The 23,974-nt window shown below is 39.0% G+C and overlaps 1 protein-coding gene across 1 annotated transcript; it reads left to right on the forward strand.

The window, feature by feature from the left end:
• The first annotated feature begins 8,562 nt into the window (after nt 1-8,562).
• On the forward strand, nt 8,563-20,277 carry BTNL2 (butyrophilin like 2). The gene is made up of 7 exons (XM_049653498.1): nt 8,563-8,711; nt 10,640-10,987; nt 12,642-12,923; nt 14,346-14,366; nt 17,717-18,064; nt 19,073-19,354; nt 20,042-20,277. Exons 1-7 carry the CDS (start codon nt 8,588-8,590, stop codon nt 20,152-20,154), a joined length of 1,518 nt encoding a protein of 505 aa, XP_049509455.1. The 5' UTR covers nt 8,563-8,587; the 3' UTR covers nt 20,155-20,277.
• Nucleotides 20,278-23,974: the final 3,697 nt, after the last annotated feature.

Genomic DNA, 23,974 nt, shown 5'->3' on the forward strand with positions numbered 1-23,974 from the left:
CAAAAAAAAAAAAAAAAAAAAAAAAAAAAAAAAGTAGCCAACGAGGGAAGGGACGTGAAGCAGAAGGTCTTCAGATAGAAGACTTTGGGCCATGCTCTGCAGCTACTGGTAATGGGAGCAGCAGGAGCTGCAACGGAAGTCAGAAGCTACAACTGGTTCCAGAAAGAAAGTGCGGCAGTACTGGAGCAAAAGATAGAATTTACCATGGAAAGGTGCCTAATTTCTCCAACCACTGTTGAATCCCTCCCCCCCCCCCCCCCCCCCCGCATTGTTAATGTCTGCTTATTTAGATGTTTCTTCATGATCCCCATCTTCAGTCACCAATTCTGCTGAGGCCCTGAGGAGACTGAAGCATATTGGGCAGCAGCAAGTTTCCTACACTTGCCCCGTTCCACACAATTTATGAAAAGAAGAGGTTGGAAGTTAAAATCTGGGATGTTTTAGGACGCAACTCTGTACAGCCTCCCTGACTCCATAGTCTTTGAGCCTACTGAAATCCCCGTTCTTGACAAACCTGCCATCTACCGGTGACATGAGGAACTACAGTAGCCTGCTTCAGAGTGGCATGGAGGGTGGAATACGAGAACCTGAGAAGTTTGGCAGGGCAAGAGGGTGCAAATGCGGGGGGGGGGGGGGGGGGTGAGTTGGTAGGTAGATAGCCATGCCTGGCTATCTCTGTGAGTGCACCCTCTGGGGTCCTGGGAGGAGTGGAAGTGCATTAACACACATTCGTGATTTTCCTGATTCCCCAAGTGCAGCATCGGCTCTGGTTTGCTAGTCAGCTGGTGTGAGTTTCACCCGTGCTTGTAGCTCTTCTTGGCACTTCACTCCCACGAGCTAAACCCCACAATGGAATCAATTTATTGTAATTTTTATCATTTTCAAAAAATCATGGTTGCTATTAGTGATTGTTTCTACACTTATGTAACTTTTTTGTAAAACTAAATTTAAAAGTGCATTAAACTTTTTTAAATGTGAGAGGAATTGGTTTTTCAGACATGTTTTGGATTCAGAGACAGTGATTGGTCTGACAGTACTAACAGCTTTCAGACTGTAGGTCCGTCAGAGCTAGGAATTCCCCCAGTGCCCCATCCCTAAACGTTTGGGTATTTCAAGTACCACTCTGAAGAAGTTCTACTGCTTTTTAAAAAATTCTACTGACTTCTGGTAGCAAATCTATAATGTGAGGAGATTTTGCTAGGAAAGCTGCATCTGGACAAGAGTCCTTGAGGCAATTGCAGTTACTCTATTCTTGTGGCATGAACTTTAGAAATCACAATCTTCATTCCTCTCTCAATGACTATTCAATCCATAAGATCTCACTTTGCCACTGATTCTTTGCCTTCCTTGTCTAGATGACAATACTCTGCTCCCTATCATTTGATGGAACATTGTCACAGTCCTAAGCCCTAGAGGTCTCAGGAGAGCTTGCCACAATTCCATGTCCATTGTGTCCCCTGATGAGGCCAAAACAACACTGGATAAGGTAGGTAGGATGAGGAGAGTCATACATACCAAGGAGCCCTCCTAGCTGTTTCCTGACAGTTTATTCTCATATCACCTTCATCTTGATGGACCTGAGGTATCACAGAGGGACTCCAGTATAGTCATGAACACAGAAGAGCTTGTTTCTATTCCATCAGGGCTTGAGTTAATCCTCAGGCTATTTATACCTTGGAACACACCACTGTGGGGTGCAAGCTTCCCAGAGGTCAGGGTTGTTGACATGCTTCTATTTAGTCAGCTTCCTTCTGCACACATGGCCCCCTGTAGACCTCCATCCTTACTGATCCTGTAATGGGCAGCCTGAATTCATCATTTAAGCCTCAAATATTACTTTAAAGTGAGGGAACCATTCCTCCTCTCAAAGCCAGTTATCTTCTATCTTGTGTCAGAAAAATACATTTTCAAGAGGAACAAATACAAGAAATATTACTTTAAAACATTATTTCAAAGCCTCAGGCTTCTTCTAAACAGCAATAATGACAGTCACACTTTCTTGTCTGTTGTTGTTCCCAAGTTTAAAGGGTGATGGAGGAGGGGGACAGAGAAGGACCATACCCCCCTTCCCAAAGTGCCCATTGAACTTGTGAAGAGAGGCCACGCTCCACTTCTGAGCAGCAGCTCCCCATCAGTGCTCTGGGGAAGCCATCTTCTGGGTGGGATCTTAGGGCTCTGCCAGTGCCGTCTCCCCTCCAATCAGAGAGAAGACCAAGAAGACTATGAAATGATATATTGGTATATCACCAGAATATGAGAATTGATTATTTTTATTTCTTTTCCCGGAGAGAACTCTATATTTATAAGACCCATTGCTATGGGACTCCATGAAATAAATTATCTTTCTGGTGAGTTGACCTGACAATTCTCAAAAAAGGTTTCCATTAGGAGCCCCAAGAATAGGAGCTGATGGTCATCACCTGAATGTCTCCAAATTCTTAACAAGTCTCCTGACTCCTCTTGCATTACTCCTTTCTTGTCATTTCTTATCTCCTCTACTGTTGTAGTCTCCCTTTTTTCCACAACTCCACTCCCAATAATGAAACCTATACCTAAATAGGAATTTTATGTCATGATTATATTCTCACATTACCCTTTTAGGAATATTTTAACATGAGTAGTGCACGTATTATCCTTGTCCTTATTTTAAAGCTAAGGAAATTGAAGCCCCAAAAAGAGACTTATCCAAAGTAAAGCTTATCCAAATTTATAGCAAAACCAGAGTTAAAATCTCAGACATCCTAAGCTCAGGGCTCATTTTATCATACTGGCTGAGGGAGTCGTGAATGACAGCAGCATTTGGAGGAAGAAACAGCTGAGTGAATCATGTGTTGAAGAAAAGCCCTTGAAGGCCTAATAGTGAGTGTGTCTCTGCTGCCCTCTGGTGACCATGTAGATGCATGACTCTCCTTTCCTTCTGTTCTCCCTCCCGCCCTCTCTGGGATCCTTGCCTGGTCCCAGATGCTTAGTCTCCTCAGTGCTTCCTGACTGTTTCTCCCACATGTCAACATATCCCTACACAAAATGGACATCCATAGTTCACATAATAATTCAGGACACAGTTCTTACTTCCAAACTGGTAGGCCCTTGAGAAAGCATATGTAAGGGTTTTTTGAGAAGAAATGCACAAAAATTTAAATAAGTTTCCTCAAGTTGGCAGTTACTACTACTGAGACTGACCATAAACAAAATGTATAAAATGGGTGCTAAAGACTCCTGGGAGAATCCCAACAATCTATATCGAGGTGATACAGAATATGTGCAATGGGTAGAATATTTTCACACCGCAAATTTCGGTGTAAAAAATTTTCTGTGTTTACTTACTGATCCTAACCTTTATGTCAAGCACTATTATGTCTTATAGTAGAGGAATTAAGCTAATAATTGCAAGTGAAACTCAGTGGCATTCACAAGAATTAATCATTTAAAAACAGACATCTTCCCAGGGTTATTTCTAAGTCCTGAGGTAAGGATGATGCAGTGTTGGTATGGAAAGTTGTCCTCAAATTTCCACCATTGACTCCCACTATATGCCTTGATGATGACTATTCTTTTCACAACATCACTCTCCTCTTGCTATATCATTCCACGCCAGCATTTTAGGTAGCAAAATTCCTTCCAATATTTGAGCCTTACAAGGCCTACCTCTTCTTACCTTGGGTGACTTTCCTTTGCTGCTTCCGTGTTATTTTGGGAGAGGGAAGTCTGTGGCACAGCAGCCATTCTGGGAACCAGAGGTAAAGTGGGGCACTTGCCACATTTACCTAACAGATACATAGAAAGAGTAAAGAGATGCTTGGCAATGTTTAATTATTTTTCTCTCTTCTTTGAAGCTCTCATTCTCCACAGTGGAAAGACTCTTCATCTACACTGAAGGATGAAGGAGAAAAAATCTTATATTAGAGATAACAACATCAAGTTAGGTGCCAAAATATGGGCTTATGATAACAGGGGAGGAGAAGACACTTCAGGAAAAAAAAATCAGCTCAAATCTTGTTATATCATAATATCAGAAATGCTTATGTTTTATACTGAAATGAACATCTAAAATTAAATTTTAAATGATTCTGGAGAATTCCTGAATCCCTGAGAATGTCTCTGCAGAACCCCAGGGGGACTTGTACTTTGATTAAAAAATTGACTTAGGAGAATTTAAAGGAAAATCTAACCTAAACAAAAATACACCCCCCCCCAAAAAAAATGTGCCTCTGGCCTTTATCGTTATAATTTTTGTGCCCAAGCATTTGGTTGAGAAGCTTATTAAATTTCCTTAGTATCTGAGAGTCAATATCTGACTCAGCAAAAAGGGACAAAGAACCAAGATGAAAAGAGCAGTAAACTTGCACATATGAGACCTTGGCTGGGTGCTGTGAAGCTGGGGAGGGTAATCCCTTTCTGGCCTCTGTTTTCTCCCCCAGGAAAAGGAAGGATGGGACATTTGCTATTCAGTCTTTCTTCTAACTCTAAGCCCTAGCAAACTGCATTCAGGTGCAAACCTGACACTAAGTGGGGGGGGGGGGGGGGGGGGGAGACCCCTGATTTACGGGAGGTGGAAGGAAGGGTGAGGACAGACCACCAGTGCCAGGGGCTGTGTGAGGACCTGCCAGAGACAGCGCACACTTAGTGTGTCAAATGGGGCCCAGTAGTAGTGCCATGGCTTTCAGGGGTTGGTGGAGTGCTAATGTCACAGTTTTGGCTGCAACTAAACCCAGTCAAAGTCCACTCGTCTGAGTTTCACTTTTCCGGGGATTTCAGCTGGTAGGAGGTGAAAATGCTATTCTGATTGCAATCCATTTTCAGGGTGGGCCTCCAGGACCCGGCTGTCCCTTGAACTTGGGTGAAGTGGCACAAATCCCCCTTCACCCTAAGCCAGGGGTACCTGGGGCCACCTCCATGCCGTCTGGCTGTCCCTCAGTTCTCCCTCGGTCAGCACCCCAGGACCCTGACCTGCCATTGGACACCTGCACGTGGATGAAGGGTACACCTGAGACCAACTGAGAAGACCCAGCAGCCCCCAGCCTCACCCTGAAGGAGAAAAGAGACACGTGAGTGGCTTGCTGCATCCCTGGCCAGGATGGCCAGGGGAAGTTGGGGAAGTCGACTAAGATGAGGAAATGGGATATGTGGACAGTCAGCGCCCACAGCGAAATTCTGCCGCTTGCCCTAATACCTTTCACTTGCATCTGACACTCATACCCAACTCCGTGCTTTTCAAAGTCCTGCTGTAGTTTATGTGATCCTTATAGTACTGCTGTGCTGCAGGCCGGGTGAGGGCACTAGATTAAACTCAGAACAGCAGGATCACGTTATTAACTTGTGCGTGATGTTGTGCTTGTGTCTCTGGGCCTCACTTGTCTGTCGTGGCGATGATACAGCTGAACAAATGTTAGGAATGAGTATCTCCATCAGAGATGAGAGAATGGAGAAGTTCAAGAAAATAGAGTGAGATTCTCAAGGTCATAGAAGTAAACACAAAGTCACTTTGTCTCCTAGAATTCTTATTTTACCTTGCTTTCCTTCTATAAAAATGTGTAACATATCATCAGTTATATCTATTTTTAAAACATAGATATATAAACTTCAAACTTTGTGGGCTGAATAAATTTATTCTCACTAGTTAATTACTGTAATTACTTGGCATTTTGCGAATTTAACATTTGATGTCTTTTACTGAAAAAACCAAACCAAAACAAAAAAAAAAACCTCTAATGACCCAAATATATAGTAATTTGTCATTTTCTTTGGTGTGAATTTTAACAGTGCACACATAGGTCTCAGAATTCGGACTTGTTACTCACCAAATTCGTCAACACAAACTGCCACTTACCACTCATTTATCATTGCAGCTTAATACTTATACTTTATCCAGAAAATTAAATGAAACATAGGCTTTTAAGAATTCGATGATACATACACAAATTAGACCACATCTCTTGGGAATACCAAAGTTTACCATATTTAGTAGCAATGGTAATTTCAAAAGTTTCCTGGCCTATGTTCAAATGGTAAAATTGAGATGTAAAAAACCTTGTAATAAAAATGTTTTCATTTAAAGTTTGCAATGTAAGTCCATGTATTTATATACAAAAAATCTGCCAGAGATTTTCCGCACACTGACAGCAGATGGTCCATGACAGTGTTTTCCCTCGGCACTGTTGACATTTTAAGTTGGATAATTCTTTCCTGTGAATTGTATGATGTTTAGCAGCTCATCGGGTGCCCCCTTCCCCCAGTTGTGACCACCAAAAATTTCTGCAGACATTGCCAAAGACTCTCTAAGGGCAAGATTGTTACCTTTCCCATTCAGAACCCTGGCCTAAGGCAGTCATTCTCTCCATTTATACTCGCTCATGAATTTCTCTCTGAGCACCAGTGAAGGTTAAGACACATTTTCACCATTCTCTTCAAAAGTCTCAGGGGCATCAGGGTGTCTCAGTCAGTTAAGCATCTGACTTCAGCTCCGGTCAGGATCTCATGGTTCGTGATTTCCAGACCTGCGTTGGGCTCTGTGCTGACAGCTGGGAGTCTGGAGCCTGCTGGGGATTCTGTGTCTCCCTCTCTCTCTCCCCCTCCCCCACTCACGGTCTGTCTTTCCCTCTCTCTCAAAAATAAATAAACGTTAAAATTTTTTTGAAAGCTTCATTAATTTGGGCAGTTTTTTTCTAGTTGCATTTGTAGGTTTCCCCCCTGCTTTAACGTGAAAGGCCTAAAGGAACACAAATCTATAAACTGATTTGTAGCAAGTGCGGGTCCTTCTTAGTTCACATGACTGAGCCATGGTGCTTAGCATGAACTTGACAGGCTTCATTTGCTCTTTCTTGGCAAAACAAAATGTATCTGCTTTTCACAAGAGGGGGCATCGGCAATCTCCTTCATTCAGAGGGGAAGTGACTGATAATGTTTCAAGCAGCGAGCAACAGATGGTCTATGCAGTCTTCTAACACCTGGCCCCATTTTCATATTGATACTTGAGAGCTCTTTTAGATCTTCATGTTGTGACTAGGCTTGTATCAGTTTCCCCAAAGGTATTTACATTTTTTTAATGTTTATTTCTTTTTGAGAGAGATAGAGACAGAGTGCGATCAGGGGAGGGGCAGAGAGAGAGAAAGAGAGAAAGAGAGAGACAGAGACACAGAATTTGAAGCAGGCTCCAGGCTCTGAGTTGTCAGCACAGAGCCCACAGCGGGGCTTGAAGTCACAAGCCCGAAGAGCATGTTCTGGGCCAGAGTCTGACACTTTACTGACTGAGCCAGCCAGGCACCCCCTCCCTAAAGATGTTTTAGATGAAAGTGTGCATCATTTTAAACAACGAACAGTCATAATAAAGTATAAATCATCTCCAGAAACACTTGGTTTATAATCTCTATTTGAGTGAATGTTGCTTTCCCTGCCCTGTAGAATCGTAACTGGCATTAGTTTCTGGGGAAAGAGAAGCAATAACTAGTTTATTGTCGCTCCTAAGCAGGTTCTTCCAGTTTGGTGTGAAGCAATAAGATATTTGATGTGTCAGATGGAATGAGTCTTATGCTGCTTTCACTCTGAATTTTTCAGTTTTCAGAACTAAAGCTAGCCTTCTATTTTTGTCCTAGTAATTTTAAAGCTTTTTAGTTGGTGGAAGTATTTTTATAATGCTGGTACAATGGGCATGTTGGGTTCGCCAACCTCTGCAGTTGCGCTATTTCTTATACTTATTCCTGTGTATTTCAAGATGACACTGAAAGGCCATTTAGGGTGGCTTCCTTGGCGGTCTCCTTCTGTAGCCCTATTTCCACCACTCTGTCCTTCATTTTCCAAAGCGTGTCCTGCCCCTGGGTTCTCCCAAGACACTAGCAATGGCTTCCTGGTTGCAGAGTGAGGATGCGGAGCCCAAATGTCCATCGATGGATGAATGGATAAAGAAGATGTGGTATATATATACAGTGGAGTATTACTTGGCAATCAAAAAGAATGAAATCTTGCCATTTGAAACTACGTGGATGGAACTGGAGGGTATTATGCTAAGTGAAATTAGTCAGTCACAGAAAGACAAAAATCATATAACTTCACTCATATGAGGACTTTAAGAGACAAAACAGGTGAACATAAGGGAAGGGAAACAAAAATAATATAAAAACAGGGAGGGGGACAAAACATAAAAGACTCATAAATATGGAGAAGAAACTGAGGGTTGCTGGAGGGGTGGTGGGAGGGCAGATGGACTAAATGGGTAAGGGGCATTAAGGAATCTACTCCTGAAATCATTGCTTCACTATATGCTAACTAATTTGTATGTAAATTTTAAAAAATTAAAATTAAAATTAAAAAAAATTTTCTACATGCTCAGAATAAATGGACCTTAGGAGATTTTTTAAAACATGGAAATATTATTGTCCCTTTAGCTCAGGAGGGCTTTTCATTTCAATCAGAAATCTTCCCTCAGGCCTAAAAAATTGATTGAAGTACCTCACCTGACGTAAGGGGTCAGAAATGAACGGTAACTGCAGAGAAATGGTGTCAAGTCCGTTTCCTTGTTTGATTGTGGAGGAGTTGATGTTGATTCCTTGTTGTGACTGTGTAATTATTGGAACCCACAGAGTGAGTTTGCTCCATGACAGTGTACTCATATTTTTCTCCTGTGTTTGCTCCAGGGAGAATGGTGGATTTTCCAGGATACAGTCTATCTGGTGTGGTTGCCTCTTTCTTCTTCGTACTGTTCACCATGAGGCAGCCAGGTACGATGAATGCCCTTGTTCCTTTTACTGTATGCCCAAATGTCCCAGCGATACAGTCAACATGCAGAGTTCCAAGTCAAAAGGGCTAGGACAATATTAGGACTGGGGATCCAGGAACCAAAGCATCTATGTTCCAAAAAGGGTCCTCAACTTCCAGCTGTGCTATCTTTGGGAAGTTACTTGAGTACCTTCTCCCTTAGTTTCCTTGTCTCTATGATAAGAATAACAGTATATCTGTGTCTTATAGGCTAGGACAGACTTTAGGATTAAATGAGGCTTCACATAAAATACTACCAGGAACGCATTAAGATATTCATCCACCTTCCTGCTTCCATGCAAGACAGCACTTTGGAGACAAGACAATCGACTGCTTCTTAGCATAAATTAAACAGCATGAAAATACTTGGAAACAAGAAATAGAAGAGATTTCCAAGAAATGGATTTTGAAATCTCAGTAGCTGAATTGTATCTTTAAAAAAGATTATGGGGGCGCCTGGGTGGCTCAGTCGGTTAAGCATCCGACTTCGGCTCAGGTCACGATCTCGCGGTCCGTGAGTTCGAGCCCCGAATCGGGCTCTGTGCTGACAGCTCGGAGCCTGGAGCCTGCTTTGGATTCTGTGTCTCCCTCTTTCTCTGACCCTCCCCTGTTCATGCTCTGTCTCTCCCTGTCTCAAAAATAAAATAAACATAAAAAAAATAATAAAAAAATAAAAAAGATTATGAAAATTAGGTGTCAGAGGGAAATGTCAGAGGCCCAAGGAAAATGCAGCATGCAGAAGTGGAAAACATATTAGACAGGGCACCAGAAGGCACAGGCACCAGACTGATTGCTGCCAGAAATTATGTGATGTGACGTGGGGATGCTCTGCCCTCTGTGTAATGCAATTTCTTAACCTGTAAAAGATGTCAACTAGATGGAATGAGTTCAGATCTAGCTTCATATTTGGATTCCATAAATGAAGAACACAAGCACATCTCCATTCAGTTCTATAGTGATTTTTGACGTGATATTGATCAGCAAGTGAGGAAGTTGAAGTTCCTTTTTAAGATGATTGGATGTGGCAGAGAAAGTGAAAATGGCCCCAGAGCATTTTAGGATAAGAAAGAATATAATAACATGACTTATGAGATTATTAAACTTAACAACAAATAGAATTATTAAATATCTCTTCAATTTGTAGATAACAACAAAGAGGTCAAGCATGACTCAAAATTTGATTAAAAGGCTCAGACTCTCTAGACAAAACACTGCCCTTACTCTACCACAAAATGCCCTTGAAAAAACTGAATTGTACATACATAGCTCCAGTAACTGGAATCTTGCCTACTCCAGACCAAAAATTGTTTAAAGTTAAAAAATAATCCCAGTTCCTTACCTAGGACCAGAGCAATCCTGAAAAGCTGAAAAATCTAATGAATGAATTTATTACCTAAATTTTAGGAAAAACGATTATGAAAGCAGTCACTAACAGTATAGAGTAAAATCACTAACTATAAAATAAATTACTATAAAATATAAAATAAATCACTGACAATGTTCCCAATGTGAAAAATCAATTTATACATTAACTTATTTGAGAATAAAAACAACCCAGAAATTGTAGCTTTAGTATCTTAAAGGAGAAGAACTTGAGATTCCAAATCTCAAATCTCACTGGATATAGTGGCTTTGCCCCCAAAATCACACAGCTGGTGACAGATATAGTACTGACACTCAATTTTTTTCAACTGCATGTTCTCCTCAATACACAAAATTGTCTTTTTAACAGCAAAATGTGCAAATATCATGCCAGATTTCTTTAAAACACTGAAAATAAAACCCTTCCTTCTCCAGGTGCCTCCATTTTGATAGGTTGGACATCCCAAAGCAAGCATATTAATCTTCCAACTGACATTTCCCAATTTCTCTTTTTCACTCTGTTTTGTAGATAGCTGGAGAGTGATTGGTCCTGCACATCCTATACTGGCTAGGATTGGGGAAGATGCTCTACTCACCTGTCAAATCCTTCCCAAGAGGGCCGTGATGCCCACAAAGATGACATGGTACCGCTCAGATCCCAACGCAGTTGTGTTTGCACAGTGGGATGGAGCTGATGTGACCGAGATGCAAATGGAGGAGTACAGAGAAAGGGTAGAGTGGATAAAGGATGATGTTCCTGAGGGAAGTGTGACTCTGAAGATAAACAACATTCGACCATCTGATAATGGGCAATACTGGTGCTGCTTCCAAGAGAAGAACTATTATGAAGAAACAAGCTTGTTGCTTGAAGTAGCAGGTGAATATCTTGGAAAAGACAGAGTCTTGGAAGGAGAGCTTTATTAACTTGTGGTAAGCTTATTGCCAGTTGAAGAATTACCTTCTAATCATCAAGGCAATTCCTAATGCCCAGTCCTCTTCATTTGAAGAGGAATGCCTTCATTTGAAGGCAGATAGTTCTGAAGTCTTCAAAGCAAGCTCACCTAAAGCAGTCTTCTCAAATTATCTTACACGGTTTTGACTATTCTTGACAATGGAATGGCAATCTGTGACATCCGGTCATTAACAGTTTTTTCTGAGCCACAGATTTGTGGTATATCAGGCCAATGTGTTAGGGTAAGTCAATCACTGAGTGAGTGAGTCTAGCTGATTGCCCAGCAGTCATATCTCAATGGAATGGGTTGTTCTCTACCCGACCTCCAATATGCAGTAAATTAAATGTGAAAATTGTGTTTCATTGTGGAATGCCCCCCAGTTAGAAAACTAGTGCTGAGAACAAAGTGGTTAAGAACTTTGTGCTTTTATGGAGACTACCAAATATTAGTGTTCAATGAATTGAGGACTTCCAGATGCATTTGGACATACCCACTGTGATGCTCTTGTATTAGCAAAGTGAGAAACAGTTGAGAAAAAGGGGATGATTGACCAAACGATTTGTGCTAGGGAAAAAAACACGCATCTGAAAAGTAAATAATCATTTGGTTCCCTGACAGGATTAACTCCCTCATATGCTAATGAGAAAATCAGGCAAATCCACTTATCTTCTCAGGGAAATAGTTCTCTGGAGATGTTACCATCTCTGACTCACACTAAAAATGTTCCCTAACACTGTTTTTTCTTAATACCTACAACTACGATCATTATTTTTATGTTCTAGGTGATTGAAGATGGATGAAAGAGCATATGTATTTCTGAGATGTGAAGAGAGGGAGGCAGCTGTTCACTATCAGGAACCTTTGAAAATAAGCCACACATTTCCTAGGGCTCTAGGTGAAGGGAGTGAGTCTCTTTCCCCTAGCAAGTGATAGAGTCAGAATTATCATCTATGGGGACCCCTTTGTTTGGGTTTGAGAGTGATGTTGGATAAAGAAAGAATTTCATGATTACATATAACTGGGATTTCTCAAAAACATTTTCCCATTTACTGGAAGGAAGATTTAGAAACAAGAGCTCCTCATGGGGCATTCCATTCTACATGTGCAGGTTATCTACTTGCTCCCCAAGGTCACAATCACCAACAGAAAGAATGTGAAGAATAGTCCCCATGTAGATTATTTCTGGCTTTATGTTAAACATTCTAATTAATCAGAGTCAAGGTATCATCTAAAATGTCGGACAGAGTTTGTGGCATTGGGAAGCTCAATGAATAAATTATAACACCTCTTTGCTGGCAGTACTAGTGACATAAGCAAAATGTCGTTATGTCCCTTTCTCTATTCTCCTCCTGTCTGGATCTGAAGAAAAATACGTATGCTAAAGTTTATACATCCAGACTGGAGAACAAAGTGAATATGAACTCCAGTTTGAATGCGAAGAAGATTTTGGGCTACTTCTTGCTCCCCAGACCTATGAACTCTTGCCCCCTCCCTATAAGCCATGTCACTGGGATCTCAGTTTCTATGATTTGTGCCTCCCTGGGTTCCAGGCCTCAGGGCTGTGTCTTACTTCCACAGGTGTGGGATCTTCCCCTTACATCCACATGGAGGGACCTATAGAAAGTGGAGTCCAGCTTGTGTGCACTGCAAAAGGCTGGTTCCCAGAGCCCCAGGTCTATTGGGAAGATGCCACAGGAAAGAAGTTGCTGTCTGTCTCTGAGCATTCCATCCAAGATGAGAACGGCCTGTTCTATGTGGAAGCCACTCTTGTGGTGAGGAATGCCTCTTTGGAGACCGTGTCCTGCTTCATCCACAACCCTATCCTCAATGAGGAGAAGAGCTCAGTCATCTCCATTCCAGGTCAGAGCTCTGCCTCTAGGACTAATGTGCTCAGATTAACAAGAAAGGTTCAAGGGACTGTTCCTTAGCACTGAATATTCTTTTTATCAAGGAAAATATCTAAAATTTAATAATATGTATTAAAAGGTATAAACTATTAATGGTTGGAATTTTGATTGAATACTTTGATTGAATAGCTATTGTGAATGATATTCCAGTTATTTTCAAGTTCTACCTTTTCTTTTTGAATTAATTTTCTTTACTCACAAGTATGCATCACATGACAAAGAAAATAAAACTATGTTCTTTCAATTAAAATGTTTTCCTATGCCACATTGTGCCAATTACTTCTGGAAACCTATCATGTGATGATTATCAGAGATGGAGACAACTATTTACATAATAGCATCTTATCTATAACCTTATTTATAAATAGCAACAAAAACAGCAAAAAAGGCACAATACAACAGTGGAGTGTTGTGTCTTATGTTATTATAAATTATAGTATTGATGCAAAATGATATTTTCAAATGATTTTAATGGTTGAAAAATCCTCATGATGGACTATTAATGATGAAGATTATACCTATCTACCTACTTACGTATCTATCTATCTATAAACATTTACAATCATGTGAAGAATAATGGCTTTTAAATAACTTAAAACAGCACTAAGACTTTGGGACACTTTCTTATATTTAGATATTAGGATATAGTTATTATTACTCATATAAATGGATATGTGAAAGAATTTAAAGTAAACATTACATGTGAATTTTTTTTGTCTTTTTTAAAATGTTTATTTATTTTTGAGAATGAGAGACAGAGTGTGAGCAGGGGAGGGGCAGAGAGAGAGGGAGACACAGAATCCAAAGCAGGCTCCAGGCTCTGAGCTGTCAGCACAGAGCCTGACGTAGGCCTCGAACCCACAAACTGTGAGATCATAACCTGAGCTGAAGTCAGCCCCTTAACTGACTGAGCCACCCAGGGGCCCCCACATGTGAATGTTAAAAGGAGCTGAATATATATATTACATGCTTTATATATATAAATGCTTTATATATATGTTTAATCTGTCGGTTTGGAATTTGAGGTAATAATTGTGTATGCCCATATATTTTTATACTTTCCATGCACTTATAAGAAGAATATGTATTATTTTTATAAGATATTAAATTTCAATATGTTAAATATCAGGAAAAACAAACAATTTTTTGTGTGTGCAAAAAAAAAGGAAACACAGCTGGATCACAAAATGATCTATGGGAAAGAATATTTTTCTGCATTTAATTTCTTTTTTATAAATTCAGCTTTTCAATTCAAAGTAGAACTTTTTTCTTTTCTTTTCTTTTCCTTTTCTTTTCTTTTTTTCTTTTCTTTTAATAGTTTCTCTCCTTTTCTTAGATCAAATTCTTTAATATATTATTTTCATTCTTTTTACAGAGAAACTCCAGAATGAGCTAGGTAAGTAGACATGGATGCACAAATGTAGAAAAGACTTTGCCTCCCCAAAGGAAAGTGGTAATCCCTGGACAAAGCCAGCAGGAGCTACCATGACAGCTCGTGATCCAGATGAGAAACTGAGGCACGACTTTACCAAGTATCAAGTTCAGTTACTACCAAAGGTGACTAGCCAAATGCAGGCCTCCACAGCCTCCTTCAGGGACCATTGCACAGTGTAACCTTTGACTTTAAGTGTTCACAGGGACCCCAGTGAGCTTCAGATAGACACCCGTAAGGGGCACAGACATAATCTCGGCTCTATTTGACTGGAGGAAAGGGTGGTGCCATTGTGTCTAAGGAATGGTATAGGACAGGTGGTGGGGCTCTGGAGGTCCTTTTAAAATATTTTAGTGTGAAGGGGCAGTGTCATGGTAACTGGAAGTCACTACCCATCACCTTAACCCTCTGGCCTGCTATGGTTTCTGCACCTTCTCCTCACCCCAGTGGATGGGAGCCTCAACACTATTGGATGGGAGCCATTACTTTCCCAGATCAGGCTGGAACAATGTGCTGGGTCAATCAATCATTTCCTGTTTTTCTGTTTCTTTTTTTTACTTAGTAGTTGGACTGCAGTATTATTATTTTACTGTACCTAAGATAAAGATAAATGGTTTAAAAAGTAACCAACTGATATTTGAGTCTCTTTCAGTTTTTCCTTTACTTCCTACCATCTTCTTCCTTTCTGTGATGTCTTCTCCCAAACCATGATAACCAGCCTGCTCCCTGCCCAGATGCATATGTATCACTTATTTTCTCCATCAATATCCTGCTCTCTCTCAAATCACCAGTTACAGGAATGTGTGTGTGTGTGTGTGTGTGTGTGTGTGTGTGCCTACGTGCACATTAGATGAGCTTAAGCATACTTTTCAGTCCATGTAGGAATTTTTGAAGAAAATCATGGTGGCAAACACACCTCAATCTCTGCCAGAGTCTAGTGTGACACTTTCGACCCTAGGAGCCATAAAGATAAAGGGAAGGGCCTTGGGAAGGTCAAAGGTAATGCCACAATCTGAGGAGAACTTCACCCCTGTGAGTCTTACCTTCTAAGTTAGATCCCTTTCTGCCTGGGTGGTATCTGCTTATGAGCAGTCAGAAACCTTAACCAACAAAACTTGTTAGTTACAGATCAGAAAGTCAAGCCAGTGTTTGGGGCAGACTGACATATGTCCTTCTCTGTCCCCCAGGAAGACTTTAGGTAAAGAGTCACTCCTCCAAGTTATCTGAATCTATTTGACATGTCCATTGCAGACCCAGCACACAAAATGCAATCTGATGTTGTGCTGTTCCTAGTTGTGCTGACCTTCTGGGACCACAGTAAAACATGATGAAAATATGGAGCTCCCCTGGCTTCCTGTCAGGTGGGGATTACAGGGCTGCACCTTCAGGAGCTTTGAGGGTTGGTGATCATCATTGGTCTCTATTTTCCTCATCTTCAGAATGAACTTGTTGAATTTAATCTCTAATGTAGTGTCAGGCCCTAAGAGTCTGGATATGATATGATACAATTAACTTAATATTATATAATATCTATATCTATATCTATATCTATATCTAGTTCACTTAATTGAATATGCTGATTGAAAGAGGATTACATGACATATGATGGGATTATCAGTTTTTAAGGAATTGGTGTATTATGCAGTAAACTGCACTCTCCAGAGAATATTTAATTTTCAGTGAATATTCAGAGGGCATTTCAGTAACATACATACAATACCACCAAATAAAACAAAACAACATATGTCATCACAAATTGTGTGGAAGGATATGGACAAAACTATATAGAGAAAGGGAATTATGCAGAGCTTCTCACAAGGAACTTGTATTCTAGTAGAATATCAATTATTAACAGATTGCACTACATGATTTTTTTCCTGCACTTTAAACTTTATTTTTTACTTGGATATTGGAAAAACAGGAGTTTCATATATGTATGATACACCTACTCATACGGGTAATAGAGATAAGGAAATCGTCTGTTTTATTAAGCAATTTACTGTAAAATACATGGATAGAGAAAGAGCAGCAGACTAATCCCTAGTTCATTTTTTCTGACTCCTACTTTTCCCTTAAGATTTTAAAAGATATATATGCAATGGAGATAATATTATTTTAGGTAAAATTGAAGGATAAAGCAAACAAAATGCTGGAAATAACTGGGAGTCAAATTTTAGCTAGAATAGAAAGGAATAATCTGAAAATTAGGATTGTGTTGACAGAAAGTTTCCTTTCTAAAGAAGTACATGGAAGATTTTGGCTAATTACATAATGAGGACATTTTTGCCATCAACTCCCATCCAGACAATATATGAATTTATGCCTGTATTTCTATTATAAATGATCACAACCTATGTGAAAACATTTTTACCACTTGATAGAAAAGGTTGACTCTCAATTTAGAACAAAGCAAAACTGGCATGGTCAGAGCCTGATGAACTGGAAGTGTAACATAGCTTGGGTCCAGGAAAGCCACCAGAGAATATCTCCCATTTTCACAATGGGAGGATTAGGACTCTTTTGTGTATTTGTTGTTGTTTTATGTTTTGTATTTTAACAACCTCCCCAATTCTTGATCTTATAATGCTTCTCAAAATATCCTGATGACATTGAACCTGATGTGTGTTTAGAACTCCACATATGTGGGACCTCAGGGAACTAAAATATAACACCTTATAAGGTGTTATAAAAAGCAAACCAGGGGAAGGTTTCTTGATATTTCATTACTAAAAATCCACCTGACACTCCTTCTTATCCCTTCCCATTATCAAGCCAGAAAGAATGGTTACAGTGCCCTTGAGTCTCACGGTCTGCATGTCTCCACTCACATTGTTTGATCATCCAAGAGGTTTATATAGATTTTTGTGTATAACTCCAGAACAATCTTATTATTTTGATAGTGATATACTTATTTTACAGTTTAAGAAACTGAGGCATACACAGATTGAGTAGTTTAAAGAGGTCATATAGATGTGAAGTGATAAAATACTAATTTTATTCTAGAAGTATTAATTGCAAAATTATTTTATTGGGGTGTAATCTGAATAAAATTATAAGTAAGGGCAGGTGTGGGTTCCATTAGTAGTTCTTTTTTTTTTTCAGACTGACACACATCATGGGATGGTTCTACCTTGGACAGGGACAGCCTCTATCCTGATTCCACCAAACTTCCCCCTCTCTAAAGGATGACCTTGTGGCTCACAGCTTCCCTGGGATGCCCATGGGTTCTAAACACCACTGGAGATGTTCTAACTGATGGCACTATTTGTTTCATTTTGTTTCTTTCATTGTGTTTTGTCTGCTGTATTTCATAGCTTCCTTAAAAGTGATTGGACCTTCCCAGCCCATCCTTGTCAGAGTGGGAGAAGACATACAATTAACCTGTTGTCTGTCCCCCAAGACTAATGCACAAAGCATGGAGGTGAGGTGGCTCCAATCACACCATTATCCTGCTGTTTATGTGTATGTGGATGGGGAACATGTGACTGAAGAGCAGATGACAGAATATAGAGGGAGAACAACCTTGGTGAGTGATGCCATCAATGAGGGGAGACTGACCCTGCAGATACACAACGCCACAACGTCAGATAATGGGCAGTACCGGTGCCGTTTTGAAAAAGATGGTGTCTACCAGGAGGCCAGTTTGGATCTGAAGATAGTAGGTAAGGATTCCAGATGTTTTGGTTTCAACCTCCGTTCCTACTGCTTTAACATGCTAGTTCCTGGAAATTTCCCTGGTACCTGAAATTTTCTGAATGACCATTCATTTGTCAAATTTATATTGAACACTCTGATGCACAGGAACTGTAGTACATACTTATAAGTTCACAAACTCAAATGAACCAGATTTAATTCTCTGGGTATAAAATCTGTGCACTTACCAGGATCTCCATAAAATGACCACATGTTTACTAAAATTGGAGAATTTTACTCCATAACTTTACACAAAACTAATTATTTCACAGAGTGTTATTAAAATTCTGGAAAATGTGTAGTTACTAGGAAGTATAACTGTGCGAAGATTAAACTAGATCCACATATCAGTTAAAATAATAAGTATCAACAGAATTGGCAGGATGGAAGAGGAAAGACAAAATCACTCCCTGAATGATAATTTCCCACTGCTTATATTGTGAGTTAGAATTGATTTTTCAAGGTTAGCAAATGCCATTGAAGACACAGGTCAACATCTTAGATAATTGATTTGTTTCTCTCATTGATTTTGTGTCTCCGTTCATAAACATATTCATGACACATCCATAGGGGCACACGTTGGGAAGTTAAATGGACTCCATCATTTTCTGCCACTGGACACACATATTTCTAAAATCTTGATCTTTAAGAATATTCTCTTAATCATTTTCTTTTATGCTGTCCATGAGATTTGTGTCATGGTCAAACTTATTTTGTTCACAGATACAGAAAAGATTGGATTTAAAATTTGTTGTTCCTCTCTCACTGAGGATTGAATTTAGGAAGACAAAAAATAAAAAACAAAACAATAAACCACTCCAGCCAATGTCATCTCTCAGTGGAATATAATTCCACTATAAGCTTTATTCTCTTCCCAAACCTTTGACTTGCCAAGCTCTTTCCTCTCAGTGAAGTTACTGCCCATATAACCACTTGGCAGATACTTGAGGTTTTGTTCCTTGATCTTTATTCCCCAGGTCTAGGTTCTTCCCCTCTGATTACCATAATAGGACAGAAGGATGGAGAAATAGAGTTGATGTGCAGTTCAGAAGGGTGGTTCCCACAGCCCCATGTGCAGTGGAAGGACATGGAAGCAAAGATAATACCATCATTTTCAGAGGTTCTGACTCAAGGAAGTCATGGGCTTTTCCATGTGAAGACATCTCTATTGGTCACAAACAGCTTTATTGTGAATGTAACCTGCTCCATTAGCAACCCCCTTCTTGGTGAGGAGAAAATGGCAACTTTTTCTCTCTCAGGTTGGTGACTCCATGTGTTCCTCTCAGCTGTGGAAAATAAATATGAAGACAAATGCAGACTTACTTATTTTATTGCTCTACCATATTTTAATTTTTATTTTATTCTCTCTGATAAAATCTCCACTATCTCTTGCAAAACTGGTCTTCAGGACACCTGGAGATCCTATCGATATCCCTTGACTAAAGTCCTAAGGTTATATTGTTGTGTATACACTAACTTTTAAGAATTGACTCTACTGTTACTCTAAGGACAAAGTCTTTTCTTCTGATGTAAAAACAATATCACTCTTGGTGTTCTTTTTTCTTTATTGTGCATTGTCTTCAGAATTAGAAACTAGTTTTCCTTAACATCATCTTCATGCCTGTGGATTAAATAATTTTATCCTTTTGTTATCCTCATTTATCCAGCGATGGTGATATAATTGGAAAAGAGAAGGGAAAGAAATGTGTGTGTGTGTGTGTGTGTGTGTGTGTGTGTGTATTTCTGACAGGAGCAAACAATAAAGCTAGCATAAACTTTGGGTCTCTCCTCAGCTTCTGCAGAGCAGGGAGGAACTGACCAGCTATCTCCTTGAGAGACCCACTTCTCATCCTCCTTTCTAGCCCAGGAGTTGTTCAGATAAAAAGAACAATCTTTGAATTTTCCCAGGTTCATGACTTAATGAGCTTATGGGTTTTCCATTTTAGAGTCCATGATGACTTTTTCATGGAAGACAGTGTTTATTTGTGGATTGCTTCTTGCTGCAGCTGTAGGCCTGGTCATGAGGAAGAGCTATAAAAAAGGTAAGTCAGGTAAATAGAAATGGTATGGAGCATACTTTGTAATGGGAACCTTGCTGTGCACTTTCCCTAGCCTCTCTTTTCAGCAACCGCATAGGGGAGGCTTTCAGTGAACATTCAGTAATTAATGAAACATAAGGTCCATGGTTTTACATTCATGTAATGGAGGATTGGTGTTGACTGATATCAGAGTTTACAGTGATAAAAGTAGCAAAAGAATTAAAAGACAATAATTGGATCCCACTATGAACATTCCCAAGTGATCTAGTTAGGGAGAGGATGAAAAAAGTAGCATAGTCATCTATGCTTTCAAGACTGATAGCTGAGACTTGACTGAGGTTCTGTTGGCATGAACATTTCACTAAGATCTTTAAAAATATGGTGACTCATTTATTGGTGGTTCTTGTTCTGTGGATAAAGGGCCCTTATGTGTTGACATAGAGATTGTTTTTTGTGCCCTATAAAGTTTCTTCACTTCAAATTTCTTATGTCACTGTAACTTTGGTTTGCCTGTTTGGATGTTAATGTAATGAAATTTATATTTTAAAATACTCTCCACATTGATTATTATCATAATGGATTTTCTTTCTCTATAATGAACATGACATTGGATCCAAATAGAGCTCACCCAGAATGATACTTTCTGAGGAGAACAAGCATGTGACCCCTGAACACTCATGCAGCCATACATCCTATGGAGATTTGACAACTTGCTCAATGTGCCAAGCCAGGAGGGGCTCATGTGAGGGAAGTGATACTGTGAGGTGGAGGTTGGGGACAAGACATTATGGGTCTCAGGTGTTGCCAAGGATAATGTAGCAAGGGAGTCATCCCTGTGTTACCTGAGAATGTGTTCAGGCAATGAGTCACTATAGAAACCAGTACGGGGCCATTACCTTTCTTCCAAGCGTCCTCTCCATGACTCCAGGATGGGTCAGAATCTACCTTGAAGAGCCTCTGGATACCTTTCCTTTTATAATATGACCAACAAGTGCTCTATCTACACTTTTCCCCAAGTTTTCTTCTCTGAAACTACACTCCTTCTTCATTTTCATTCTTTGATCCTTTAATGTGGGTTCTCCTGACATCTTTCCTGCACCCATGAAATTTTGCAACATCTCCAAGGGAAATAACAACCTTGGATTCTGGAAACAAGGATTATATTCTAAGTCCCAGCTCTTCTCCTTTTACCAGCTGCTTGAAAGGTTTCACACCATCGTCAAGCTACCAACTCAAGATGCTTTAATGTCAGTCTGGCTTCAAATCTGATCTGGAGACTGATCCTTCAGAGAACTATCCTCTCCCAAGCTGTCTGATATCCTGCCATTCATCACAACCTGATATGTGATGACCAAAGATTCTTAGAAAATCCAATGGGAAATGCAATTAGGCCTATAGGAGGAAATGCAAAGAATTATTATTTGATATGTTTCTTTACGAAGGTGACAATTTTCCAAGTGGGGCTAAGTAAATGAAAAATACTGTTGAAAAGAGTAAGAGAAAATACAGCTAAATGGAAAGACAAAATATGATCACTGAGATATAATCTTGAATATCATATGAAATGTGGAATTCCTGTTCCAGACTTTTTCAAAAAGTTAATAGAGAACTTGGGGTGAAAAAATGTTTCAGAAATTCTAGTCCAAGACAAATGCCATATGATTTAATTTATGTGTGGAATCCAAAAGCAAAACAAATGAATAAATAAACAAAAAGCAGAATCAGATCTATGAAAACAGAGAACAAACTGATGGTTACCATAGAGAAGGGGTAGGGGTATGAGCAAAATGGGTGAAGGGGAGTGGGAGACATAGGCTTCCAGTTATGGAATGAATAAGTACAAAAATTAAAGGTACACCATAGGAAATACAGTCAATAATATTACAATAGTATTGTATGGTGACATATGATGAGCATAGCATAATATACAGACTTGTTGAATCACTATGTTGTAAACCTGAAATTAATGTAACATTGTGTGTCAACTTTCCTCAAATAAAAAAAATTTAAGTAAAAGAAATTCTAGTTCAAGAAAAAAATTAATTTCTTTTCATTGTATCTATATGAGATGATAGATGTTAACTAAACCTAGTGTGGTAAACATTTCCACAATATATACAAAATGAATCATCATGCCATGGACCTTACTCTTATATAGTGATATATGTCAATTATTTAACAATAAAAGGAAAAAAAGAGAAAAATTCATTGTGTCATGTATATGAAGGTATCAGTTTTATTTTTAGAGTAAAAAAAGTGCACAATTAAAATTTATAATTCCAAGATAAATGTACATAAGTGATAAATGCAACACATAGCAAAATTTGTTTAAAGTCATAATGAATTAAAGAAGAGAAGCTACATGTGGAAGAGGAAAGACTCTGGAAAAGGGAAGACTTGGAAAAAGTCTTAAAGTCTTCTTAAGTGACAATGAAGAATACCTACTAATGGCACTCTGCTGCTTTTTAGGATGACACCATCACAGTAATCACTGTCCTTTGAAAATCATTCATTTGTTGCATCCTGGAGAGCCTCTTTTGGCTCATAGTATTTTTTTCTCTTTTTTTTTTTTTAAGTCATACATTTATGTTTGAAACTATGTATTATTCTCCCACTGGTATTTACACATTTATTTTACTTAGTTTTAAATTTTTCAGTTGTGAAATACACATAGCACAAAACTTATTCTTTTAGCCATTTTAAAGTATACAATTCAGTGGTATTTATGCCTTCATAATTTTGTGCAGCCATCTTCAGCATCCAGTTCCAGAATATTGTTCCAGAAGAAAACTCTATAACGATTAAGCAGTCACTATCCATATTCTCCTCTCCCCAGCCTTTGGAAACCACTAATCTCACTAATCTGCTTTCTGTCCCTATGAATTTGCCTATACTAGATATTTCATATAATTGGAATTGTAAAATATATGGATTTTTTTTTTTTTAGTGTCTGGCTTTTTTTTTTTTTTTACTTAGCATAGTGTTTTTAAGGTTCATCCATGTTGTAGCATGTACCAGTACTTCATTCCTTTTTTCTGTTAAAAAATTTTATTTTTTTAAGAGCTGTTTTAGTTTTACTACAAAACTGAGTGGAAAATTCAGAGCATTCTCATATCCCTCCTCTCTTTCCTCACAATTTCCTCTACTATTAATACCTTGCACTGGTGTAGTACATTTGTTACAACAGATGAATTGATATTGATGCATTATTTCCAACTACAGTTCATAGGTAGGGTTCACATCAGGGTTCACTTTTTGTGTTGTACATTCTGTAGGGTTTGGCCAATGACTTACCATTTTTGGTACATTAATATACCCTGATATACTCTATATTTTGAAGACAAACTTATTAGTAGATATGTTAGTTTTGCCTTAAAATATTTTTAATGTTACTCTATTTTGATTTAATATAATTTAAAATGTTTTGTCTAATAAAGTCTGAAAGTTAACTATTCCTTTATTTATTTATTTATTTTTTGTCTTCCTTCCTGATCAGTCTTTTTGCTTGTTAGTTTTATGTACTTGTGCCAGCCCTATATATAAACATATAGGTTTTCCCTAGGAAGGTCTCAAGAAAATGTGTTTTTTATCAGTCACATTCTTTCACTATGTATTAAGAAACCTGCTTTTCTTTAGCTCACCAAATTGGGGATTAATTTATTTTCTCAGTACAAATTGAGGGTTGATGGGGGGTGGGAGGGAGGGCAGGGTGGGTGATGGGAATTGAGGAGGGCACCTTTTGGGATGAGCACTGGGTGTTGTATGGAAACCAATTTGACAGTAAATTTCATATATTAAAAAATAAAAAAAATAAAAAAAATAAAAAAAAAATTTATTTTC

Source organism: Panthera uncia (genome assembly GCF_023721935.1).
Source record: "Panthera uncia isolate 11264 chromosome B2 unlocalized genomic scaffold, Puncia_PCG_1.0 HiC_scaffold_24, whole genome shotgun sequence".
In the NCBI taxonomy this organism is placed as follows: Eukaryota; Metazoa; Chordata; class Mammalia; order Carnivora; family Felidae; genus Panthera; species Panthera uncia.

Coding starts and splice junctions, on each gene's coding strand:
- BTNL2 (XM_049653498.1), top strand. CDS start 8,588: ATGACAGTGTACTCATATTTTTCTCCTGTGTTTGCTCCAGGGAGAATG. Junction 10,988..12,641: donor CTTGTTGCTTGAAGTAGCAG/GTGAATATCTTG, acceptor TTACTTCCACAG/GTGTGGGATCTTCCCCTTAC. Junction 12,924..14,345: donor CTCAGTCATCTCCATTCCAG/GTCAGAGCTCTG, acceptor TTCTTTTTACAG/AGAAACTCCAGAATGAGCTA.